The sequence below is a fragment of the Tympanuchus pallidicinctus genome, unplaced genomic scaffold (assembly GCF_026119805.1).
Source record: "Tympanuchus pallidicinctus isolate F22 unplaced genomic scaffold, pur_lepc_1.0 scaffold2, whole genome shotgun sequence".
NCBI classification, from domain to species: domain Eukaryota; kingdom Metazoa; phylum Chordata; class Aves; order Galliformes; family Phasianidae; genus Tympanuchus; species Tympanuchus pallidicinctus.
In genome coordinates, this window is record NW_026294721.1 from 11,591,493 (window position 1) to 11,618,191 (window position 26,699).

Sequence of the window (26,699 nt, forward strand, 5' to 3'; positions counted from 1 at the left end):
TTTTCATTGAAAAAAACTGAAGAATAATGGCTTTTGCACAATTAATGTTTAAAGTTATCTCTGCAGAAACAATACTTGTATTCCTGAAATAATTGCCACATTCAAAATACACGTAACAAACTGCCTCAGCTAGTGCAGAGGCATTGCATGTTGACTCTCAAGGGAACTGGCATAGCACCTACCTAGACACTCATACATCCATTCACACGTGCCTTATAGCTCCTATCTCCCTCACTTTCACCTCCTTTTCTAGTAAATTCCTAGGGCTGCAGGCTAATCCTTAAAAATACCTTCTGTCACTTTTCTGGATACAATAGTAATGGAAACTTGTACACATTTCACACACATCTGTAAATATTGAGAAGTTTAGTTCCTGACTCACACATCATATATTCAGCTCTTTGTAATGTCATGATTTGAAAATCCACCTACCCAGTCTGATGAATCATTCAACCACTTTTTGTAGCACAGACAAAATTTAGTAGTGGGCTCTCTCAGTGACTCTGTGACTCGCTTTTTTTTTGTTGTTGTTCTTGCTACTAACATGCTCATTTAAAAGTGAAAGATCCAATACAGTTTCATAGGTTAACTCCTGAATGCTGACTAGAAGGACTTTGTCATACTGACAATGCTGAGGTCTGCTTCCACTGAGTATAAATGCCAGCGAGCTCATTGGTTTAATCTGTGATTGAGTTTGGGTGTTTGCAGCAGTAAAGCAACATCAACATGTTTCCATATGGCAATATTGTTTGCTCAGCTCCTTAGCCAACTGAAATCAGAGGTGCCAGTCCTGTTGGAGTGGTCTGTAGCAGCTGAAGACCTGCCATAGCTGAAGGCAGGGGGACAGTGGCACGTGATGGATATTCCTGAGGTAATAATTCCTTCACTGATACATGGATCATCTGAGGTGTTCTGGGACATGGTGGGAAGGTGAGAGCCAAAATGCTCCTTATACCATAGTTGGGTGGTATGGGCAGAAAGCAGTGAAGTGCAAGTGCCATATTCAGGTCTCAGTTTCTCCCCAGTAGCACAGTGGGATGGGAGAGTCAGATCCTTCACATCCTAAACAGTCCTAACAAAATAGCCAGTGAGAACCACCAAAGCATATAAACCAGTTATTTTAATGTGTCTCATGTTGTAAAAATTGCCAACATAAAGTGAAAGCAAAACCTCATCTTTGGAAATTGACACCAAATGCCCACAAACAGTTCCAGCTAGGATCCCCACTCCTCCTGCCTTCCTGGGCGCAAATCAACAGCTGGTTTTAAAGTCAGTGATGTTACACTGCACTACAATGAGTGCAAAACAGGAAATTCAGTAAAATTGTTTACCAGCCATGATAAATTAATGCAGAAAAGAACAGAACAGTCTTGCCCAATTCCTCAGTTGAATCATGGCAATGCATGTCATGTAAGAAAAAAACTACAGATACATTGATTTAAATTTAACCCCTCATTCCCTCAAGACATCCACCAACTTTCAAAGACCATTCTGTGAAACATATTTAAGTCCCAGGCTTGTAATAAAATACAAGTTTTAATTACAAATTCTTTGCCTATCTACATAAACTGTCTCATTAAAATGAAGGTGAGAAAAGTGCTCATCAATTTGTTTTTCACCAAGAACATTCTTCAAGTCATAGAAACAAAGGTCAACTGAAATTCCAAGCCTAACTTTTAAATTATTCAGTGGTAAAGAAACCTGTATACAGAATACATAGAAATGCACAATAATGCTTGCAACATTTGTATGTTTTTTATTTCAAGCAAAAAAAATTGTTGCAATGCTCTCTTGGATTTTGTTTTGTACAGTTTTGTTTACAGAGGACACATCTACCACTGTACCTCAGGTCTGAGAAATTTGTACTGACACTCCCTCTTCAATAGTCAGATCACACTTTTTATTATCACTTTATTACAAAATCATGAGGCAGCTCTGGTGAGCAGATAGGATGAAGAATATCAATTAAAGCATTTGAAGAAATCTGTACTTGTCACTAAAAGATCTATGGCACAGTTCAGTTCCGCTTGCTCTCTGAATCTCACATCCAGCTTTGGCAATGCAATAAAACAATTTTTCTGTTTAAGCCAGTGCAAACCAAGGAGAAATATCCTGAATTTAGCATAAAAGGATGAAATAGAGGATTGAGCCAAACAAAACTTCACAGTTGCTACACTAATACAGAAAAGAATTTACCTCACTGTCTCATGTGAACAGATAGAAAACAAACAGGCCTCAATACATGACACACTTTCTGACATAAATATTATGATTGCCATCCATTAAGCAATAAAAATTATAGGTTGTTGTAATTAAAGAAATGCAAAAAGGACACAACACCTATTCCTGATCCAATTCATTTCTACTATTTCTCTTATTTCTCCACCTTTCCTACCCCTCATCAACCTAGTGCAGATTCTGCAAGCAAAAAAAGTCACTAATTCCTAGCACTTGATGTTCTGACCTTTCCCTCACATTGTTGTCTGAAGGTGTTGCCCTGAATTTACAACTTTTTTGTGTTCAGGAGAACTGAGGATCCAGAGAATCAAAATGAAATTAAAAGCAGCCAGAAGGATGTTAGGTGATGTATTTAGATGTAATCTGATACGTGATAAAATTCCTTCGGTTTGCAAACAGAAAACAACCCGTCCCTGAAATGAAATTCTCTCACCTGTGAATGATGTGGTATCTCTGCAAATAATCCAGGGAAAGTGCCAGCTCACAGATGTACAGTTTGACGGTTCCTTCATTAAAGTGAACATTCTGCTGCAAATGGTACCTCAGGTCTCCTCCAAGCAAGAGATCAACCACCATGAACATGTCTTCTTCATCTTGAAAGGAATACCTGGAAGAAGGAAATACAGCTGAGATTTCAGATCAGAGAAGCAGTTGCAGCATGCTCTAGGATAGCTCTCAGAAGTAGTTCTGTTCAAGGCAAGTTCATGATTTGCTCAAAAGGCACACACTGATTTCTCCAGTGTGGCAGTACAATTCCATGGCCAAACTTTCTTTCTTTGCTGTAGGACTCCGAGTCCAAGCAGAGCTTGGGTCACTGCAGCACAAGTATCTGAAGTGTTTTAACCATAACTAAGCACTTTAATGTTGATAAACTGCATTTAAAATACTCTTTAGTTTTCTACATTTTAAAATAACCATGTAGACATTCAGTCAGCAAAATTGCTTACTACATAGAAGCAATAAAATAGAAGACATTGAAACATATTTGATACTAGATGTATCTGCCTGTAGCTCAGTACCTATGGAAGATAACTTTGCAGGATCAAGAGCTGCTGTCACAGTGGTTTATTCCATATTCAGTAAATATACACAGCACTATAGCTGAATATTTTCTATAGCTTCTAGCATAACTCCAAATTCAACAAGAAATAACACTGCAATTTTGCTGCTTAACAATATATATTTTTTTCAGCCTGCAACTTACATCTTGCAAAATGACAGAGCCTTCATGATTACCAACTAAATTCTTTTGAACACTTTCCCAGAACTGCACGTTGAATATGAGGAGGGCCAAATTCTGGTCTGATTTAAATCCTGTAAACCCAAGAGTGTAGCCAGCCAGCGTGTAGTGCACACTGTGCTCGGGTAAGCAGGATTTTCCATCTGTTTCTACTTACCTTGGATAATCTGCCATCACTCTATTTTCTTCCAATCTAAGTAAACTGATAGAAACTCACTGGTTTTCATTTCTGAATGCAGCTAAGACACAGTGTTTTAGATTTCCCAAATGGAGGATGGTGTATACCCTATTTCTAATATGAAGTCACTTTACACTGGTTTGAGAATTCATTTTGTTGTGAAGTTATATTAGCTTACATCAGACATGAATACGAAAGGCTGAGAGGTGATCCAGGATGATAGTTCCTCCTCCATCATTTTTTATCCCATGAGCTGTGTAATATATGTTAGCTACAGATTCAGTTGTTCTGAGCCATAAAATATATAAGGAAATGAAAAAAAAAGAGTAGTTTTGCAGAAAAAACGTCCAGAAAAGTCTACAGTAGATTATTTTAATTGACAGTTACAAATGGTTTTCCTTGCACTCAGGCCTGCACTTTCTGAAATGAGACACTGTTTAAGATTGTCACAAATAGTTTGTTATGAATTTAAATGTTTTCTATTCTTTCTGAGCACAGATCTGAGAAGCAAGTGTCTCTAGGTTACATTCCTGTATGCCTTTCAAATGCTGGGAGGTGAAAGCCATTTTATTTGCATTAAGCTTACTTCTCAGTATGTCAGAATCATAAAGAGGTTGGCACAAGGTATCTGCTCACCTCCAGAGACTCAGAATTTCAGCACACAAGCACTGAAAAGAGAAAGCTTCAATTATATTCAAATTAGTCTGAATGTTGTGCATTGCTGAGCATGGAGCAATTGCAAAAAGAAAGACTAAATACATTGTTATATTTAATGGTCTTTTTTCTTTTTTCTTTTTCTTTTTTTGATACTGTTTTATTTTTAAATGATATTTTTAAATGAAGTAGTTGTAGCTTTGAGCAGATGTAATCAGAAATGTTAACTTCTTTCTTCAGCTACTACTTCAGTAAAGAGTAGATTTTGTCTGGTTCCCTTTTGTGTCATATAAAAAGGAAAAATAAGTGAAATAAAAAGGCACTGATTGAAAATTCTACTTAAATTTATAAATAAAATACTGCATCTAGTCCAGAATTAAAGATTTTTCATGGTGTCTAGAATCACATGATTATATGCCAGTAATACAAATATGATGTCACTCTCATCATAAGAATTATAATGTCCTAAGTAATTTCTTTAATGTGACTGTGAGGCTGAGGATGAAGTCTGGATAAGGACTGACTTCTGTTTTAACTTCAACAACTATTGCCATTTCTGGGAAAATAATTACTGTGTTTGAAAGTGTACTCAAGATAAATGTGCTACTAGAGCAATTCAGGAATAAATGTGGAATGTTCTCCACATGTACATAATTGATAATACTTGATGGAATGGGATTTTCATTCCAAGTTTGTGTTTCTGCTGAGGCACTCTAGTTTCTTGCAATTGAGAGTGGGGGAATAGTGGCCCTGTGCTATGTTCCCAAGTAAACTTTCGGTGCAACTGTGAATCATCTAGGATTTAAAAGAGAGATAAAAAATAAGAACTGGGAAGAACTGTTACCCTATTCCATTCCATTATTGGCAGGAAATGCTACTATATATTGTCTGCCGACAGTGAGATTCAGGAGTGTGCATGTTATTTCTACTCATGTTCCACAGCAACCTAAGAGAAACAACACTGCATCAGAATAGAGGCCCATCTATCTTGGGAGTCACAAGAAACACAGAAACAACACAGAAATATGCAGAAAAATACGTAGAAAACAGCAAAGAATAGTATGGAGATGTATAATGCTTTCCTCCAGTACTCAAACGTGCTGCAGGACTTTCTGGATCTTAGTTTGACATACAGGAATCCAGACTGAGATGATAAGAGATGGCTTTTGCCCTGGCACATGTCAGATCATTTAGTATCAGCTGAGCACCCACTATCAGGTGAACATGTTAAGGTAAGCACAATCCTGAAAAAGAAAAATATAAGGCTTCCAGAGAAGATTCTAGCTCTAGAATAACACATTCTGAATCCAAACAGATGAAATAAGAATGAAACCAAGTCAGGATTCAGAAGCATTTGTAAGCTTTCCTGCATCTGTAACAAGCTGTAAATGACAAACAGGACACTTCTATGTAGACACTCAAGCTAGAATGATGTCTGCCCAGGCACAGCTCTTGCAGAGCTCTGACTCTCCTCTCTTTCACTTGGAGCCAGACTTTTCTTCCACTTTTAGTGATATGTATCTGTGGTGACCACTGATCCTGTCAGAAGTGCTGTGTATTTAAGATGAGAGCTGGATAAGTTTAAAGACGCTATAAATGGATATGTGTAGTATGCAGAGCATACATTTTCACCTGTGCTGAATTATATCACACTTGACACACATCATTATGCTAATCATACGTGTGTAGCCATGGATAATAGTATTTCCCATGCACAGTTGATCCAGTTGGCTCACAGTTGTGTGGGTGGCATTTCTCCAACTATCTGGATCAGAGCAGAGTAATATAAAAAGTGCTGGAGATAAGACCATTCCAAGAGATTTTCTGGAAAGCAGATGAATTTATTCCAGTGAAATGATGCTCCTACAACCTAGAGGAAGGCATGGACATGGCAAACAGCAGAAGGCCCCTGGAGCTGATTGCTTTTCCACTAAGTAGCTCCTGCAGATACATGTTATTAAGCTGCTGAATGCACAGCAGGAGCTGCTCCACATTTCACTGTGCAGCTGGGTAGTCCAAAATGCTGTGGCTTGTGCTGTGTGTTAAGGACTCTCAGGACCTGGCATATCACCTTCTGACCAGCTTTGTTTGTCATGATCACAAGCAGTTTTGTCCTCTGTCTATCTACCTTACACAAATCCAATATTCATTCTCTACACAAGAAATGAGCTATTCCCTTTTAGCTTCCTGCTTTTCAATATTTCAAGAAATAAGTGGTTTTGATTTATTGGTCTAAGAATTGAAATTGACAGCAAGTGAAATATTAGCCACCTGAAAAAATGAATTTCTGAAACTGTTGCTGCAGGCTGCGGAGGGGCTGGTGGCAAATCAGCCCCCTAGAGATTAGCTTTTTGAGTAATCACAGTAATTTTACTTCTGCAAGCTTCTTATCTGATCAAAGGCAAATGACATTCAAAAAGGCTGATTGGTTTTTAAGTAAAATCAGAGGTTGTTTTGGATTTTAATGTTAACCAGGTAGCTGAGAAATACTGAACGAATTACAGCCTTGTGACCAGTATTGAGTACTACATTACTGTAAAATATATTACTTTTCTTCTGTAAAGCCAAGATTTTAAACTCCTCTGAAATGAAAGAGTAAGTGTCTTAGAGTAAATTTCATTTTTTCTTTTCCTTTTTTTTTTTTTAGAGTAGTGTCATGAGCCTGTTGTAGGATAACAATTCTAATTACAGAGCTAGTCTCTGCTTCCCCTTGCTTGAAGAAAAGTTTTAATGCATTAGAATAAGCTTTCTTCAAATTAAGATAAAATAATAATGCCCCTAGCAACAGTGAATTGGATTTTTTATTATCTTCAGACTGGAAGATAAATTACAATTGAACAAAATCCTCCATGGAAATAAATTTAAACAGAGCACGTTCTGAGTTAGTTATATCAGTTTTCTTATTTCTATCTGTATATTTGTTTTAATAATATCTCTTATTGCATTTATATCATAGTTTTATTTGTTATTTGTATCTCTGTCTCTCCACAAAGGCAGTTACAGATGTATTATTAAGATAACTTTTCCCCTTCATATTCCATCGTATTTAGCTGGGGTAATTTTTTGTAGAAATCCTTCTAGATGAAACACCCACTATCCAATTTTTTTCCAGAGGAAAAGACATAATGATTAATATTTTGTGTACAATTTTAAGAGTAAAAAACACGTTATAAAATTTGCATCATTGAGCCAATGCCAAACTTCATAAATCCAAGGTGATCAGTTAAAGCAAGACACGAACAGTTCAGATATTCAGATGAGATCTCTGCTCTTTACTGAATATGACAAACAATTTAGTGTTGGTTGCTCCTAATTAGAAATTTAAAGAAGGATCATTCTCTGGTTTTCCCTTGGCAGCCTTAAGAGGAGGAGGTAATTTTTTTTAACAACATGAAGCCTTCAATGATTGCAGATTTTTCTGTGCGCTGGAAAAGCAGATAAAATGTAGCAGAGCTTGAAGTTCTCTTTCACAGAATCACAGAATGGCCAGGGTTGGAAGGGACCTCAAAGGTCATGAATGTCCAACCCCCCTGCCACATGCAGGGCCAACAATCTCCCCATTTAATACTAGAGCAGGCTGCCCAGATCCCCATCCAATCTGACCTTGAACACTTCTAGGAATGGGGTATTCAACCCCATAGTAATGCAAAGCACAGAACTGCAACAGTGCACCAGTTCCTAATTTTGCAGTCAAAACAAGAAATGCAGTGGCTTTGGAAAGACCTGACCATGTGTTTCACTGCTTCACAGGGTAGCCTCTGTGAGTTCTTGTCAATATCTGTTGTAGAGCTGCTCAATATTGGCCTGGATTAGCAAAGCCTTGAGGAACCTTTCAAACACAAACTCCAAAAAGGAAAACTCATCTCTAACATGTGTGACTTCACCTTATCCAAGAAGGGGCAGGCAACAGTTTAAACTCATTAATTGGTCAGACTGGTCTCCTTCCATGAAATCATGTGGCTGCATCTAGGCTGCCTACTGGAATCTCATGGAAATTTCTCACGTGGGTCTGGAGACAGTGTTAGTTCTAGTACGTTGGTGCTGTCCTGTTTGTGTTTTTTAAGGATAGAAAATCAACATTTTATCTTTCCTTTACAAAGTAAAACACAAAGTCTTAGTATTCCTGAAAAAGGTCAAACAGTTGAAAAAAAAAAAGGGTTAATTGGTAGTCTATGATAAGGTGTATGTATCAGTTAACAGAGAAACATAAACAGGTTTTATCTGAGCATATAATAAAGAACAATTACAAAATTAGTAAAGTTTCACTGTTTTTGCCTTTAAATCTACGGATTTTTTTGTTATCATTAGTAAGATTGTATGCTAAAAACTAGCAATCTTAATCTAAAATTTTGGGTTGATTGCTAAAATCAACTTCTATGACATTCAAGTATAGGTTGGTGTACAACACTTCTTTATATTCAAAGATATCACCAATGAATTTGTGAAGTTGTAGGCAAATTACATCCTCACCACGAACAAGTAACATATTGCCCTGTGATTAAAAAGATTCTGCTGCAAAGTGCCTATGTAAGAATTAGACATAGTTACTGCTCATGGTATCATTATTTCTTCATGTTTGCCTTGTTGTGTTTTTTCACTAGTCCAGTTTGTGTAACTATGTTGTAGAATTATTCTCATCAACTGTTTGGCAGTAGTAGGGCCACCCAAGACTTGCTGTACTGAAAACATACACTTACGTCAAGAACACTCAAGTCACTTAAAGACTTGAATAATTTGGCATTTGACAAATATCTTTACACTGAACAGCTAAAGAGAAAAGTAAAGCAAAGGTGCAAAACACCTTGTTATGTGTATGGAATAGTATAATGTAGGCATAGTATAGGCTGCTATAGAAGTAAGTGTGTATTAAGTATAGGTATGAGCACCATAAATAACAACTCTGTTCATTCTTCAAGTCGTTACAAACTCGCCTGTGTTGAAAAGGTAAAATGAAAACTATTGAAATGAAAATGAAAACTATTATATCCATTATATCCCATCCATTCTATCCATTATATCCATTATATTCCCATGAGGGGGAAAAGCAAATACTTATTTCATAAAGAGACGTTCAAACTGAGTAAAGAAATGTCACGTTTGTGTTCACTGCCAAGACAAAGACAAATATCAAGAGAAAAACAACACAAGATTTGTGAACATTGTAAACACAAGCATGCAAGTATTGTGAAAGAATGTTTGAAATGTTCCTTCAAAACATCTGTTCTGGTTATATTTCTGCAGATTTCTTTTGCCCTTCTGGAAAAAGAGTAAGCACTGGTTATTGGAATTTGCAATTTGTGCTTGCAAAATATTTAATAGAATCCTACTGTTGCAAAGAAATGGAAATACTTTTCAAGCTCAGAAAAACAAAAGTCATTTCTCCAAATGCTGTTGAAACCAAAAGATTACTTCCTTTATAAATATGTAAAAGATACCTTCCAAGATTATGTTAAAATCTTCTGAGAACAGAAAGATTCTTCAATAAAAATCAGTTGTTTATGCTTATTTGAAATACCTTATCAAATTCTATTCAGATCAGATGTGACCAAAAGGGACAGCTAAGAAAATTGTCTACATAAAAAATAGCCTGAAATAAAATTGAAAGGTGCCAGGAAATTCTGTCTCAAGAAAGATAGAAAGAAATATGTTGGAGACTCATTTAGAATGCTATATAATTATATAACCAATTATATAAGATAATCAATTACCAATTATATAAGATAATCAATTAATATCGGTTTGTCGATTAAAGTCAGTTTATTATTCATCTACACAAACTTATTTTCTCTTTTCAGGAGGATGAGAGAAGAGGCCACAAACTCTCTAGTCTGAAAAACAATTCATTGCCACGTGCACTACCTCAACATTTATCTCAGCCAGGAACACTGCTACCACACAGCAGGCAAGACACAATGAAGAGTAATTAACTAAAGCTATGAAAAAGCGAGCTAACTGAGGACAAGGTCATTTGAGTTATGGGTTATGCTAATAACTGTGGGTGTTCTGTTGCTTTCTCCAGTATAGTAGAGAAACCATGTAATCAATTTTTTGGTTTTCTGTATTAGAAAATGCTCGTACTGTTCAGATGGTTCCTCTAGAGTGGAAGTGGAGAGCTTAGAGTCAGGGGCTGCATAAGACACATAGTCAAGTGAGATAACATTTTTTATATTGTTATTGAATTGTATTCACTGAACATAAAAAAAAGACTCACAAATAGTTTAGGTCAGAGGGGCTCTCTGGAAGCCAACAAGTTCAATCTTTTACTTCATTATTGAGGGATAATTTCAAACATAGGTCAGGTTGCACAAGGCCTTATCCAGCAGAGTTTAGAGAATTTCTAAGGATAAAAATTTTCCAGCCTCTGCAATAAGATTGTTCTGGTTAGTCATCAAAATTTGAAGAGAAATGTTTTTGCTTATGTCCAGCTGGGATTCCCCTTGCTGTACCATATCATTTGTGTCACTTGCTTTTTCAGTGTGCGCCTCTAAAATTTTTTTTTTCCTCTATCTGTAAATGTTGCCATCTTTATGTCATCATCATCACCCCCTTGAGTAGTGGAAGACTGTAATTAGTTTTTTTTTCCCCTGAAATTTATCTTCTTTGGGTCTTTCTTCTGCAAACTTAACAGTCCCCCGGTATTTCCTTGCACGCAAAATGATGTCAAAGAATATTTTGGTTTGGGAAGGAGCTTAAAGATCATCCAGTTCCAACCCCCCTGACATGGGCAGGGTTGCCACATTCTGTCCCTGTCCCTGCCCATCCTGGCCTTGAATGCCTCCACCCCTAACCATCCTAATGGACCTCTACTGGACTCCCTCCAGTTCATTGGCATCTCCTTTGTACTAGAGGTCCCCTAGCTTGATATAGGACTCCAGTTGGGACATACAACTCTTTCTGTCACTGGCAACTATGCTTTTGTTACTGAATCTTAGGATGTGCCACGTAGTCTTCCCAAAGACTTTAAGGACACGAGAATCTGAGTTAGAGCTCAGCAGCATCCCATACTAGTTCTGCTCTGTAGCACAGCAGCAACAGTGCTTCACCAAAATGTGATTAACTTGTAAACGAGAACATTTTCCAAGACAAATCAGTGCAGGAATTAATATGTGACACTTGCTTAAATCTCCACGTACATTTGTTTGGGCATTGAATGTTAAAAAAAAAAAAAAAAAAAAAAAAAAAAAAGGGATGAACTTTTGATACACTGTGAATGTCTGAAAAACCACCAAACCACCACACTGCAAGCAAATTACTCTGATAATATTTTTATGCCCTTACAGTATGTGATCCATTTTTCCAAGTGGTCCATCTCTAAAAGTACTTTCTGATAATTTGTTTTTCAGGAGAAAATTAATTACTTTTCTGTCTCATTTGCTCATACACTTGTAGATTGAATGGCTGAGTCTCATGATAAAGGCAAATGTTATTAAACCCATGATAAAGTACGACTTGCAAATGAATACAAGAAAGGCTCACACCTCATTCTGTTTAAGATATTTTAGCAGAGTTGAACTTAATATCATAAATGTTAATTGTAATTGTTCTGTCTCAGCCGGCACGCCTGCTTTCACCAAGCTCATTCAGCCTTACCAAATCCAAGTTGGGTTCAATCTTCATTAAGTTGTTGGGGTTTTTTTGTGTTTTTGTTTGGTTGTCTTCCAAGTGCTTTATCTTTTATGTATATTTTGTTAATGGGATTTAAAAAAATCTCTAGTATCTCCTGTGCTATACATAGTCTTCTTCAAATAGCATACATCACAATTACATGTGAGAGCTCTGTTCAGGTTGAGTGAACAAGAGTATACATAGAAGACACTTGGGATTTGCAGATATTCTTATCTGAATGTAGCCTCTAAAATCCATTCAGCTGTATCAGAGATGTGTTGTGACTGACTATACTCACACTTAGTGAATGTCCACCAAGTTCTTAACATTTTGTGTTATAATCAATGCTAATTTATACCATTTCATATGCACATGGCATTACAGCAGTAGCAATTATTTGTATAGTAGTAGCTAGCCTCTCTTTTTCCCTGCTTGTCACAAACACATCCAATTAATACAAGCAACAGACAGTATATATGAAGGACTAAGGAAAACTACTTCTCAGACAAAGAATGCCCCACTACAATGACCTTGAAACTAGTGGAAAAATCTAGAGGGAACAAGAAGGAATCCAGTGTTGGACCAAATAGGTAATTAAAGAGTGTTGTCCATTTTTCATATGAGAAGAGGCAGAGAGAGCTGAGACTTCAGCCTAAAGAACAGAAGGCTCATGGGGACTTGTATAAATATGTATGAATGCCTGAAACAAGGGAAGTAAAGATGGAGCTAGATCCTTCTCAGTAGTGCACAGTGACAGGACAAGAAGAAACATACACAAAACACATGAAATTCCACCTGAACACAAGAAAACTCTTTTTCACTGCAAGGGTGGTCCAACAGTTGGACAGAGAACTTGTACATCTTTCATCAGTGAAGACAGTCAAAACTCAACTGCACATGGTCCTGGCCACCTACTTTAGTTGCAGGTACCCCTGCATAAGTGCAAGTGCATTGAACTTGATGAACACAAGAGATTCCCTTCCAACTAAATGATTCTGTGATCTTTTCATTACACCACCTAATGGACTAACTCTTAAAAATGACACTACCTACAAGAAGAAGGAAATCAGATAATAGAGTTCAAGCAGGTATTTTTCTGGTGGAGCATATCCTTTGTTTCCCTTCCCCCTGTCATAAAATCTACTTATATGAGATTCACAATATTCCATTTAGTGGAAGTTTAAAAATAATGTTGCCAATATTTCTAAATGGAGATATAACTTAATTAGTAAACAAAGATTTCAGGATCAAATAACACAAGGTTTCAAAATATTTAAATCTTGCTCTTGGCTGGGGCAACAGGTGCTATTAGAAAGTCATTTGAAGGCCTAGTCTCAGGTGAAATCCAAAGTTTGGCAGGAAATCTATAGATTACAATAAATGAACTTCAAATCCTCTATTTTTAACTTCAAACACTGTTCTGTTTTAGAAATAATTTTATATAGATGGTTTTTCAGGCTTATGAAGCAAACACACACATCAAAGTTTCAGTACTCACCATTAAGATTCACTCATAACTAGATTTAACCTTCAGCACATAACAAACTTAATTGAATGAAAAATAAATGAACACATGTGGGTGTTAAGAACAGGCATAACTCTTTGCTGTATATAAACTCAGATACTGCAGAGGTGTATATTATGAGTTAAGCTGCATGAGTTAAGAGATTTAAAGTAGTTGTTTCCTTTTTTAAATCTATTGAGGAATAAACTAGGTTTTCTTCTGAACTAAATGAAAACCTTCATTTTTCTTTTTATGTGACCAAAAAAAAAAAAAAAGACAGCCAGGTTTGCTTTGAACATTTACACTTTCTGTATGTAGTTGTCTCTCTAGAATTGGACAGACTTTAGTTGACGTTGTAGACTAAAACCTCTCCTTGCTATTGCAATGAATGATTTATCTTCTTTTGCTTTTCTTAGGAATATCCAAACGCTTTTCAGTCAGTTTCTCACAGAGTGTCTGTTCTTGGCATATAAGCCCCAACACTTATAAGGTTTTACATTTTCTTCATAAAATTTTCTTTATGATCATTTATTTGAGAATGAACATAAGAAAACAGTATAATTTAAGTTATTCTCCAAGCAGTGCAAGCATACTTTAAACAACTTTTTCATTTTACTATTATCAGCTGTACACCAAATCCAAGAAAAATTTGTGAAAACATAGAAATAAAGAAGTTTTTGTTCTCTTTCTAGAGCTTTAGTCACAAATCCAATTGGAAAAGATGAGTTGAGTTCAACAACTTACTATAATTGATCTACTTTAGACCAAGTTTTGTCCTGACTACTTCAGGCATTTTACTAAGGCACTTTGGGTTAGAAGAATAATTTCTCTAGGATCACTGTGTAGTAAGGAAACAGTTCTGTCTATAGATATACTGAACTGCTCTCTAGAGAGCCCTTCTTTTTTCCATTATTTGCAGAGATATCCTAAGGAGATGGGCCTGGTATCTTAAGTCAGCCAGAAAGAATTCAAATCCTGTAGAGCTTGTCTCTTTTACTTTGGGAAGTCTTTAATATGATTAGTACATTATATTAATCTCTCCATTTTGGATGCTAGAGAGCATTCAAGAAACATGGAGATGTGACACACAGGGACATGGTTAATAGGCACTGTGGTAATAGTTCGATGGCTGGAATTGATCTCTGAGGTCTTTTCCAACTTTGAAGATTCTACGATGGTAAACTTTGTTTGTTTGTTTGTTTGATTAGTAAGAGCAAAAATAAGATGGCATTCTGATTTACGATGATCTTACAAGTGTTGTCCCTTGGCAGAGATTTTGGGGATGTTTTTTTGTGGTTTTTTTTTTCAGAATTATAAAGTTGTGAAAACTGTGTTAAAAAAGCTCTTTGCACATAGAAAATCACTTTCTTCCTCTCAGCAGAAAGATAAGAGGTTTGATAAGGCTCTCAGATCCTGGGGAAGACTACGCCTCTACTGAAAAAAAATAAAGAAAAATAATTTTGCTGCATTACATTATCAGTGTACTAATACAAATTAGCCAGAGCTCTGAGTAAGCCAATGCACTGTATAGCTGTCTAGATTCTAGAGCAACCAGGGGAATGGCGGTGATTACCGCCATAATGATCTTCCTTATTCTATCCTCCAAGCAGAACACCTAGCTCAAATGTATGGAGAAAATGTTTTGGATCAACTTGTCATAGAATGAGATTTTATGATCTCATCATATTAAAATAATAATGAACTTCAATTCTGCCTGTTTTCTCTCTATTTTTTCTAGGAGCTGCTGTCAATGACTCACTGCTCTTTACTCATTGTAACAGTTACCAAAGAATGATATTTTTGGTATTTCAGTGTGCTGTTGAAGAATATGAATAATCAAATCTCATTGCCATTCTTAGATTTAGCATCTTGTTTACCCAATTCCAATTATAATCACAATAAGTGGCAATATTTGTTATAAAACTCAGTTACCTCTTGCCACCTTAGCTTACAGTTGAGTTTATCAGCTTGATTCAGAGACACTGCAAAGAAATTCCAGTTGTCAGCTACAATTGTTCTGCCTTATCCTGGACATGTAAATTTATTCTGCAAGATTGCCTGCCAAGCCTTCAAGGTTTACACTTAACTCTTTTATTTTTTTTATTTTTGTTTTTTAAATTTTAACACGGCACAGTGATGTTATTTGTGGTAACAGTGCTTGGCGTAACTGAGGTACAGTGAATGCAAGAGCATGTCAAACTGTCAGGAACAAAGGAAGGGCCCCAGTGGCAGCAAAGATGATCATGTTTGAAAGCAACTGAATTAAGAAGGGGTCGTTAACTCTGGAGCTTCATTGTGAGCCTATGCCATCAGGCATCTTGTTTCCAGAAGCAAACAGAAGCAGATATGAAGGAGTAATACTGAAAGCACACATTCTTCCTTGCATGTGCTACTTCTCAGATTTCACATATAGAGCTTCTTGAGTCACTTTTTTTTAATATAAGGAATACAGCGGGTATTAACTCTGTACAGTAGCTATCAGTAGACTTACTGTTGACTTTCAGGAAGACTCCCTGTAGCCTGATAGATGTCGTGTTGTTGGTCAGGATGATGAGACAAGGAGTAAAAAGTTGGATGCAGTTGCTGTGGGTGCCCAAATCTACAACTGAAGATCTACAGATGAAAAATTACAGTTTTCTCTCTGTGATTCTGAATTAATGATTGAACACTTTCTTCTTCAGGTGACTCAGTGTAATAGGATCCAGTAATAATTCTTTTTCTGACCCACCAAATATATGGCCTAATGTTACACTGAATCTCTTTCAACTTATTTCCTCACAAAGAAAATAGGATGTGGAAGGAGATTCAAGCAAAGTGCTTCAAAATTTGACTCTCTACCTTTCAAAATATCCCTGAAATTCCCAGTTTTTTAAAAAATCTTTTTAAATCTTTTTAATTTAAAAAAAAAAAAATCTTTTTAATCCCCATACCCAATCACTACAAGAGCTGATAGAATTACTACCAAAGAGTACAACCTTGTTGTCATCTTAGAATAGAACAGTCTCTTTAAAATTGATGACTATGAGGAAACCTGTCTGAAATTTCCTCATCTTTATCCACCAGTTTATTACATAAAATGAGGAGAACAAGTGGCACTTGCATCCCTGTAACCAGAAGATGTGCTTAATTCCTGAAAGAGTCCAGTGGTCAGCACACAGGAAAACACTCTGGGTTGTGATGTCTATGTGAACAAAGGCACCTCTCAAGCCCTGTCTAGTTGAGGGAAGAAACCCCAAAGAAGTATAGAGGACTTTTTTTCAGTGGCTCCCACTGCCAAGCTGGGTTTTAGACACCCAATTAGCTGAATCAAAATCCTCCCCTCCCTTCCTTTCCCTGCAGGTGCTAACACAGGTCTCACAACTCCCCTAGGACTCTGCTTGCAGAGTTGTGCTTCTTGATGCTAAAGCATGTCCTTTCTACTTTGGCTCTGCATCAAATCCCGTCTGCTGAAATCAGAATCACTGAACCACAAAGGTAGAAAAAGACCACTAAGTCTTCTAGTCCAACCATCTACCCATCACCCACTACGTCCACATCTCCACAGTTCTTGAAGACCTCCAGGGACAGTAACTCCACCAACTTCCTAGACAACCTGTTTCAAGGCCTCACCACTGTTTCTAAAAATTTTTTCCTGATGCAAAACCCAAATCTCTCCTGGCACATCTTAAAGCTATTAGCTCTTGTCCTATTGAGAATCAATTTTCCATGAAATCTCTGGCTTAATCAGTGAGCAAGAACTTGACAACTTACATTATGTCCTAGAAAAGTAGATCCAGTTTGGAAAAACAAGTCTCCCCTGTGAGGTGACAGGTTTGTCAAATGCAAGCTCAGGATTTTTGGATCATAATGGACTGGTGATTTTGTTACTTATGAAATCAGGAAAGAAAATCAGTCAGAAGAACACACAATTGATCACACCTGTAACGTTAAGTTTGTGATGTGGTATAAGTGATGAAGGTCTCTGCTTGGAAAGATAAGGGCAGAGTGTGAGATAAAATTCACAGATGAAATATCAGGGGAATAATATTAAGCATAAACAAGTGCTAATACAATTATTCCCCCAAGTGTTAGCTTGTAAATTACCTTATCTCACAGCTTCAAGACTGCTGTCACAATTCAGAAAACAAAAATAAATTGTAAAAACATCTACTGCACAAAACTTCACAGAACTCTATAAAAACAGGCAAAGCAATTACTACAGGGAAAAAAAAGAGGACATTTAAAGGATCTATTTGAAACCTGCATGTTATGCATGATTTGCATGATTTCTTTCTTTCTGCACCACTATTATAAACTGCTTGCTTCCTTATTGGTGCCACTGATGCACCAGTTCTCAAAAAAATCCAGTGCGAATGAGAAAGGAAACAAAGAACATCAGCAATTAATGAAAGGCTAAAAGGGTAAAAACTGCACCATCAGCTGATGGCAGCATGAGGCCATCAAAGCACCAGCAGCACTGACATTTGGTTCATGTGCCAATGGCGTAAATTGTGTATGAGCTGAGTATTTCAGAGGTAGGGAGGAAACGCTTTGAAGAACCAGGATTTCTTCAGAGAGCACAGAAAAAGGCCACTGGATATCTATACATAAATATTTTCAGATTGACAGTTTAACCACTGGGAAAGTTACATCTCCTGTACTTTCTATGAGTCCCCAACTTTTTTCAAATCAGCAGCACAACTAAATTCTTTGCACGATGACATGCTTACACATTTGTCAGACCTGCTGATGTATGCATTTGAGTTTTTCAAATATTTTGAGATACACAGTTTCTTCTCATCTAGAGAAAATCTTTCTCCTGCTTTTCTAGTTATCTAGACTCAGGATTTCGAGAGGATGAGAGGGGGAAAATTAAATATTGGTTTAGCAAGTTAGCAATTTCACTCCCTTTACTAGCAGATCAGTCTTCTTTTCTATCATTTCCTATTGTAAAACAAGAAAGTTAGTAAAGTACATTTAAGACAAGCAAAAAGTATCCCCTTCTGTTGTGTTGCTTTTTTTTTTTCTGCCTTTGTCTATGTATACCTAAAACATCATACTGTTTATCTGCTTGCCAGCAGAGATCTTTTCCTTATTTATTTCTTTACGCTTTGCCCTCTTGTCATTTGCACTTGGACATAATGGCTCAAAATCTGAATTTTGTAACTTAAAGAAACTCTGAATGCTAAGACCTTATAGCAGCCACAGTTTTTCTCATTTTCCATGGTCATATCAAGTATCATTTCTACCAGAACCAAAATGAAGCAGAGTAGGAAGTAGAAACAGAGATAATATTAGCTGAAACTTTACTTGAAAAAAAACATATTAAAAATGCTAGATTACATTTCTAATAAATCAGGTTCTTTAAATCAGCACACTGCTCACTTTCAGTTCCAAATTTTATAAAAATTGCTTCAGTTTCAAAATGCAGTACTCCTCATTTTGCCTTTAGTAGAGCACAATTGGTGTCAGATATAGTACTAATTCAGAGAACCAGTCCCTTGGCTAAAACCAAACTGCTCACAGTTCATTAACATTCTGTCTATTAAATCATCATTGCTATCATCTCTCAGTGAGCACTGGGAAACATTTCTTTCCATGAGAACTATTGTCTCTCACTCCTCTCATTCCAGAAACTAATCCATTATCTCAAACCACATCCTGCTTATTTTGTAAGCTTCCCTCTGATTGTTGAAGTTCAGTTTACCAAGTCAAGAAAAAGTGCATGTGCAATCTTCTCCATCCCCTCCTTCCCTCTATCCACATCACGGGAAAAATTTTTGAAGCCATTAAAGAAAAAGGATATGATATATTAATATGAATTGAAGAATTAATAGATCTCAATACTGATTACAGATTATTAATAGTATTCACTGTGTTCCTGCAAATTATGTGGCAACATACTTATCTCCATTCTACTTGAAATACTCAACTAACCTGAAGTTGCTGAGAACTGTTCATCTCATGGGTACTGGAACTGACACTAAAAGATTGGGATTTCCCAATTCCTATCACTAGGATCCACTCTTGCATAAGAGTTCAGCCCAGCTCTAACATCAAAGGAAATAAATTGCAGTTCAGTGCTGTGGTGTGTTTCATTCAATTACGCAAAATAGAGAATGTAATTGTATTTCTGTCTAATGGCTGGTTTTCATTACAGACCAGTCTGTTAGCATGTCGTAGGTTTAGTTTTTCCTTAAATACTCCAGAAGAAAACTGGAGTGTCAATAATTCAGCTGATTCAAAATTTTTTAAAAAAGGAAAATTCATAATCAAAACCTTAATTTAAAAACCTGCTGCAGGAAATATCCAGTGTAATGCCATGATCTTTAATTTTGCATATTATGGCAAATTGTTGAAAAAAATATGACATAGAATAGTCAGGAAATCTGAAACTCAAGAAAAAAAAAATGGCTTGGTAAACAAATGAGCTTGAAAACCCAAGAGAATTTGTTACTTAATAAAGGAAAGAGTGTGCTGCTTCTGTAACTGAATTATAAGATGTTTTAACTATTAAAATACTACTCACAAGAATCAAAGTGACATTATACCAGAAAGGCATTTGAAAATTTTACAAAATTTCAATCTTTTGCGCAGGATGTGTGCCTTTGAAAGTAATAAAGCATCAGTTCAACTGTTGGCTATTAATTGAAAGAATTAATAGTCCATCTGATCCAAATCACCCATTTCATACTCACACATCCAATTTCTTCAGTTTGCTAAAGTGAAAAGTGGATGTTTGGCATGCTTGTGAAGGAGGAGTTTGAAAGCAATCAATTAGCTCAACTTTCCAGCTGAAATAGTGACTGCAAGATCCCATTTTTGCATGAACGAAGGGATAGTTGATAGTGACAAATTCATTGCTTACTTATTCTCAAAGAAATACAGCTATTTCAAAATGCTCAATTTAACTTTGAGAATACAATTCAGTACAAAAAGCTTTCCAGGTTCATTTTGTTAATTAATCAGATGCATTTTTTCTCAGTTAAATCTTCAGATAAACAGTGGCATTTGGGCAGTGGAGAATACAAATATTGATAAACCAAATACACTCATGTACCTTCCAAACCATAAGATTCAATAAAAATAGTGACTTAAGACAAAAAAAAAAAAAAGAAAAAAGTATATTTCAGGCTTTTATTTTCTTCTGATTTTAGAGAATTTAAATTCTTGTATTCAAGTTCTTCACATAACAGCCATGTGGTAAGTGATTTGCTAGAGATGCAAATTTGTTTTCAGCAGCTCCTCATTTCCAAGAACTGATAAATAAATGAAAATATCATGTGGAGAAAGTATACTGAACCAACCAACCAGTCTTTCAAATTTTTCTAATTCCTCTTCAGATTTAGATTTCCTTATTCCTTATTCTACAGTATTTATTTACATATTTTATGAAACCTCTAATATTTCAGAATTGCTTCTGAAGGCTCACAGAATCACAGAAACACAAAATTGTAGCGGTTGGAAGGGACCTCCAGAGATCATCGAGTCCAACCTGCCAAAGCAGGTTCCCTACAGCAGATCGCACAGGTAGGCATCCAGGCGAGACTTGAACATCTCCAGAGGAGACTCCACAACACCCCTGGGCAGCCTGTTCCAGTGCTCCATCATCTCACCATAAAGAAGTTCTTGCAACATTTGTGCGGAACTTCCTATGCTGCAGCTTATGGCTGTTTCCTCTTGTCCTGTCTCCATGTACCATTGAAAAGAGACTGGCCTCACCACTATGGCCCCCACATCTCAGATATTTATAAACCTGGATTAGATCACCTCTCAGTTGTCTTTTCTCAAGGCTAAACAGACCCAGTCCACTCAGCCTTTCTTCATAGGGGAGATGCTTCAGGCCCTTCACCATTTTTGTGGCCCTCCACTGGATTCTCTCCAAGAGGTCCCTTTCTTTTTTATCTTGGAGGGCCCAGAACTGGACACACTACTCATAACTACTTATTCACTTTGATTTAAATATGTTTCATCCAAAAAGAATGTTCTAACCAATTGAAGTACATGGGCATAATTGGTTTATTTAAAGAGCATAATAAACGTTTCCAAACTATTTTTAATTGAAGCACTTGCTGATTTTACAGTGAAATATAAGTTTTCCAGTCAATATATCAAATTTACTAGCCACTGATTGCTGAAATTCAAACATGGGAAATGCATAATGAAATATTTCATATTCTGCCTTTGACGTGAACATCTAAGCCCTTAATTTGGAGGAATTTAATTTATACACATGAATCAAAGAAAGTATATATTCATAGTTGATTTCAGAATAACAGAGTTGTGGTTGCACTACTAATTCTGAACTTTCCTACTTAATGGAACGAAAGAGAATTACAGCAGAAGCTGGAATGAGATTTAAGCTCAACTCTGGGTTTTGAATTATGGATGGCTGTGTTATTTTTATACAAATAGAAAGGCAAAATAGCTGCTAATAATCTGCAACAGAATTGAGGTACACAAGAAAAGATAATTTACAAGCTTTTTAGTTTTTATGGAAGATTGGAAAACAAGATTGCTACAATTTCTATGTAGAAGAGAACTCCAAAGGAGAAAAACAAAACATGAAAATACATAAAGAGAGAGAGCAATGAGGAAGAACAGTATCTCAGCAGGGAATTCTTTGGTTATTTGTCAAAACTAGTCAGGTAGCTGCACATAAAACAAGTCAACTAATTCCTAACAATTGAATGATATTCCCCAAACAAAAACCAAAGCACAAGCACAAAGAGAACGTTTTGGAGAGAACAATACAATATGGCTGTTGAAACAGCTGTTTATTCTATCTATTGGAATGAAATTCAAATATCTTAGGTTATAAATAAGACAAATAACAGCTTGAGAAATCCCTTGGAGATGCACTGCACATTTGAGTTTATTTTCAGCAAATAGCACTTACATCCCATGTCTCGAGCACTGAGGCTGTGGGTCACATACTGCAAGTGTGCACTAGTGTTTCCTCCTCAGCTCAGAGAAATTGCTCCTGCTCTTTACTGCTTTAAGAAATGCTCAATTCAGCAAAACCCTTACACATTCACTTAAGAGGAGAGATGATGATTCTTTTCTTGAAGAAGATTTTCCTCTTACTGTACTTGGTGCTCAGGAGAGTAGAAAGACACTCATCAGGTTTTTTGCTCTGATTTTTTTTTTCTTCCCCCTCAACAGATCCAGGACATCTTAGCCAACATGGTGCCATAGGTGAAGGCAAGAACAGTAGTAAAGAAAATCTCAACAATATCTCTCTCTCTGCTCCAGACATTACTGATATTAGTCCTGCTATAATTTGAGAGAAAAAAAAAAAGAAGAAAAAAAAAAAAAAAAAAAGGATGAGCTGCAAAGTTCTAGTTCATTCAGTAGGAGATGCCAAAAGAATTTCACTATTCTGGTGTCTTCTACCATCATAAACTTCATCCATATTCCACCTATGTACTGTGGTTGTCTCAGGTAGTTGATCGGCCAAAGCATTACATTTAGAAATAACTAGTGAGTTATCTAGTGTACTGCACTACTCATGTCAGAGTAATCTCTATTTGACTGCATAAACTAGCTTTCAGGCATTTAGTGATTCAAACTCACTCTTTAAATGGTTTTAAATGGAAGTTCTTGCAAGAATTTTATGGGATTTCCTTAATTATCAGAAGCATTCTGTTGTTTTTTTTTTCTTAAATAATAAAAAAACCCACACCACTGGTATCAGAACTTTGCTATGGGATGTGAAGACAGCACACTAGACTTCATACTGCACTGTTCATAAGCAGACCTTTTATAAAAAAAATCTCATCCAGAAAAAATGGAAAGGAAAAAGTAGGAAAAGCATTGATTATACTTGAATTATATCTGCAGTAGAGAAAAAGTAGTAGATATTTTTTATTATGCTATTTTCTATCCAACCTTGATTTGCAGATGTTAAGACTGTAAGACAAACTCCTACTCAATATGGAATAAAACTAGTCTATATTACATGGTATTCAGAGTTTGATATATATTTCATACACAGAAAATAAAAAAGTCATTTAAATGACATTGATCTTTTTTAATTTTAATTCTTTAATATAAAGAAGACATCAACAGAAAGATTTTCTGGCTCAAGTTAAATTCCCTCTCCAAATCTGCTATCAAAACAGTTTGCATTAGGAGCTGAGCTCTGAAATCAAGTTTCCTAAATCTATAACTTTCTCATTTTTCTGAAAAAAAAAAATCCACCAAAAAAAACCCCACAATGAATATAACAGCCTATGTTACATCATGCAGTGTAGCTGTATTGTTTTCCTGTCTTAATGTCCAGGTAAGACTGCACGATTAACTTGTACTTTTGAAGACTAAACCATCACTGGTAGAGTTAAGAGTTACATTTCACTTTAACCTGGTCCTCATGTTGCTATTCCAAAGGACACAAATGTTAATAAAACTGAAAATAAGAAGAAAAATAACATGGTACTAATAGTAGGAGTTAGAAACGCTATCAAACTAGATTTTAGACACAATATCAGAGCAAAATCCCTCTATTCTTACCAAAATAGCTGGTAAATAAAGGGAGACAACTATTTCTTTCAAATCACTGTTGATCCCTAACAGACAAGGCCTGTGGAGCACAGTGAGCTCCACAGTGAGAATATTAAATGCTCCCTCCTCCTTTAAATAACATTAACTGCAGCACCATTATATCGTGCACAGCAATTACATAGTCCTAAACAAATGTTGTTCTGAAGAGAGATGTGACAAAACACTAAATAAGGGGCTGTTTGGTTACAACTCTTTCCATTGAAAGCCAAATAACAAACATTTTGTGCAGAAGCTTTAAGAGCAAATACTCCATGTGGGAAACTGATAAACATCTGCTTTAGAAAGACATTCCATGATTAAACTAGCTTTTCTGTTTCATGTTTTATGAAATCATGTGCAAAGTGAATAAAAGCATTTATTTCATAGGTCATTAGCTTTTCATTTCTAAAAAGCAAACCTGTCATAGCATTCAGCAAGAATTAATATATATGTATAAAGAGACTTCCAATCCCACGTCTTTTTTATTTGAATGATAAATAAGTGAACAGCAGGTTTCTAGCAGAGGGTCTGGGTGCATTACCCTCCATTAGGTTCAGGAACACATCTTACATCAGACCAGCTTGACAAGACACAAGTCAAGTCCTTTTGGATGAAAGTAAAGGTTAAGGTAGAGTCTAGTACTGCTTGTCATGTTCTCTAGCTACTAAATGACATGTAGTTAATGGAACCAGACAAGAGTCAGTCCAAAGTAAACCAATCACAATGGGTACAATGCTGCTGCTTCTGTTTAAACTTTGCTGCTTTTCCTAGCTTTTAAACAAAGACACCGCTGTGTAAATATATTGTCACAATATTTATACATTTTCTGAATGTTGAATGTTCTGTCTCATGAGAGAAAAATCATAGATCTACCATGTTTTCATAGATAACCATGTGTCAGCAACTTTCAGGAAGCAAATTTGGCTATGAGAGTGCCTCCAATGGAATGACAGAATGGCTTAAGTTGGAAGGCAGCTTAAAGATCATCTAGTTCCCTTTACACGTATTACAAGCTGAGAAAAGATTGTGCAGCACTTATCCTCAGAAACAGGACAGCAGAGCTCTATATATGATGGAATATTTATGGGTTCTACCTCATATGCAATGACCAACACTTTTAAACCCAGATGCCTGTTTCAACAGTATAATTTAATTGACAAAAAAACCCTGGGTGGCTACTGCTCTATTTTCTTTGTTTTGAAATTAAATAGGTAGGCATTTGAAAAGAAATAAACCCTACAGAAAAACAAAAGGCCAACTCTGATTCAGAAATATATCTTCAGGCATCTAAAAATTAAAATGCTCAGGTGCAGATGAGTTTAAACAAATACAACCAACCAAACTTTAATCATTTTCAAAAAATGCAAGTATTTGTAGTCATAGTGGGAGTTAATGGATTTTAAGGGATTGGTGACAGTGTTTTCTTTTAAGTTGAGGAAAGTTGATAAAGTTTTAAATCAGTGGGGTCAGGATACAATTTTAAATAAAAAAAGAAATAAACATGCTCTGATGAAGAACTGAACAAAAGAAGCTTTCCATTTAATATGCAGCCTTAAGGTTTTGAAGACTTTTCTTATCTGATAATTTTTTTTAAAAGCTGAGTTACATGAAATTTTTTAAGAAGCGACTAAAATGAATCATTTTAACGGGTATAACATTTTTTAAAATAGTAACATTCTTTAAAACTGGTAGATATTGTAAGTTGCGGTAGGTCTGATGAAGCACCTGTATCTGTATTTCATTTTCATTATTTTTTACTGATTTTTATTTTGACAGAGAGACAGTGAAATATTTCTGACTGTAAGGAATACATATAAATTTTCCAGTAAAAAAAATTGGACGTGTCAAAACTAACTCATTCCAGTAAAAAAAAAAATACATTTTTATATAAAATGGGAACTGTGAAAATTACTAATAGATTGCTTTTTTTTCTGCCACATTTTGTCATTCATGTGGTACTTTGTTTTCCCAGCGGAGAATGTTGCTTTTTTTGCTGTTGCTGTTCTGAATATATTTTATATTATATTGTTGGTTTGCTTGTTTGTTTTTCTTTCTAAAAGGTTCAACAACAGTATCTAATGATTAAGTTAATTTATACCTTTTACAAGACCCAAAATTATGGGCAAAATAAAGTAATACAAATGTATTAGTAGTTTATTTCATGAAGAGACATAAGTGCTATTCATTTAACACTACTTAAAAAAAAAAAGATCTGTTGTACTAGAAAAAGTGCATTTGACTTTTGGGTTCCTGAAGATGAGAGATTTCTAGCAATAACCTTTTCCTGAAAATGAGCCAACCTTTAGATTAAGCCTCTTCCTCTCTGAGGTCAAGGACCCATGCGCTATGTGGATAACTCTTAATGTCTGAATAATAAAGAGGTTTCAGCTCAGAGATAGATCACATACTCGGTCCATTTGTCATCCAGTCACAAGTGGAAAAGTTTCTCCAAAATGCTCAAATGAACAGAAAGGATAAGCATATTTGACTGTTGTATCTTTGACAGTGCTATATTTATAAGACTGCCTGGCAGATTTCACAAAGAATGACAACCAAAGCTTTCCTGTAGAATACTTGAAACAAGCACCATATTCAAGCAGTGTGATGACAGCATCATAACTCTATTCCTCCTACTGTTATATAGAATCACACAATCACAGAAGGGCCAGGGTTGGAAGGGACCTCAAGGATCACGAATCTCCAAACCCCCTGTCACATGCAGGGCCACCAATCTCCACATTTAATACTAGAGCAAGCTG

The 26,699-nt window shown here is 36.0% G+C and overlaps 2 protein-coding genes across 2 annotated transcripts in view; one reads left to right on the top strand and one right to left on the bottom strand.

The window, feature by feature from the left end:
• STX18 (syntaxin 18) overlaps positions 1–26,699 on the top strand; it is a 540,575-nt gene that overhangs the window by 152,707 nt on the left and 361,169 nt on the right. The gene's annotated exons all lie outside the window — the stretch shown is intronic.
• Positions 1–26,699, bottom strand: part of STK32B (serine/threonine kinase 32B) — a 150,770-nt gene that overhangs the window by 66,680 nt on the left and 57,391 nt on the right. Inside the window, exon 4 of the mRNA XM_052681669.1 lies at positions 2,672–2,845. Within this exon, the coding sequence (XP_052537629.1) occupies positions 2,672–2,845 (174 nt within the window). The remainder of the gene's footprint in view (positions 1–2,671; positions 2,846–26,699) is intronic.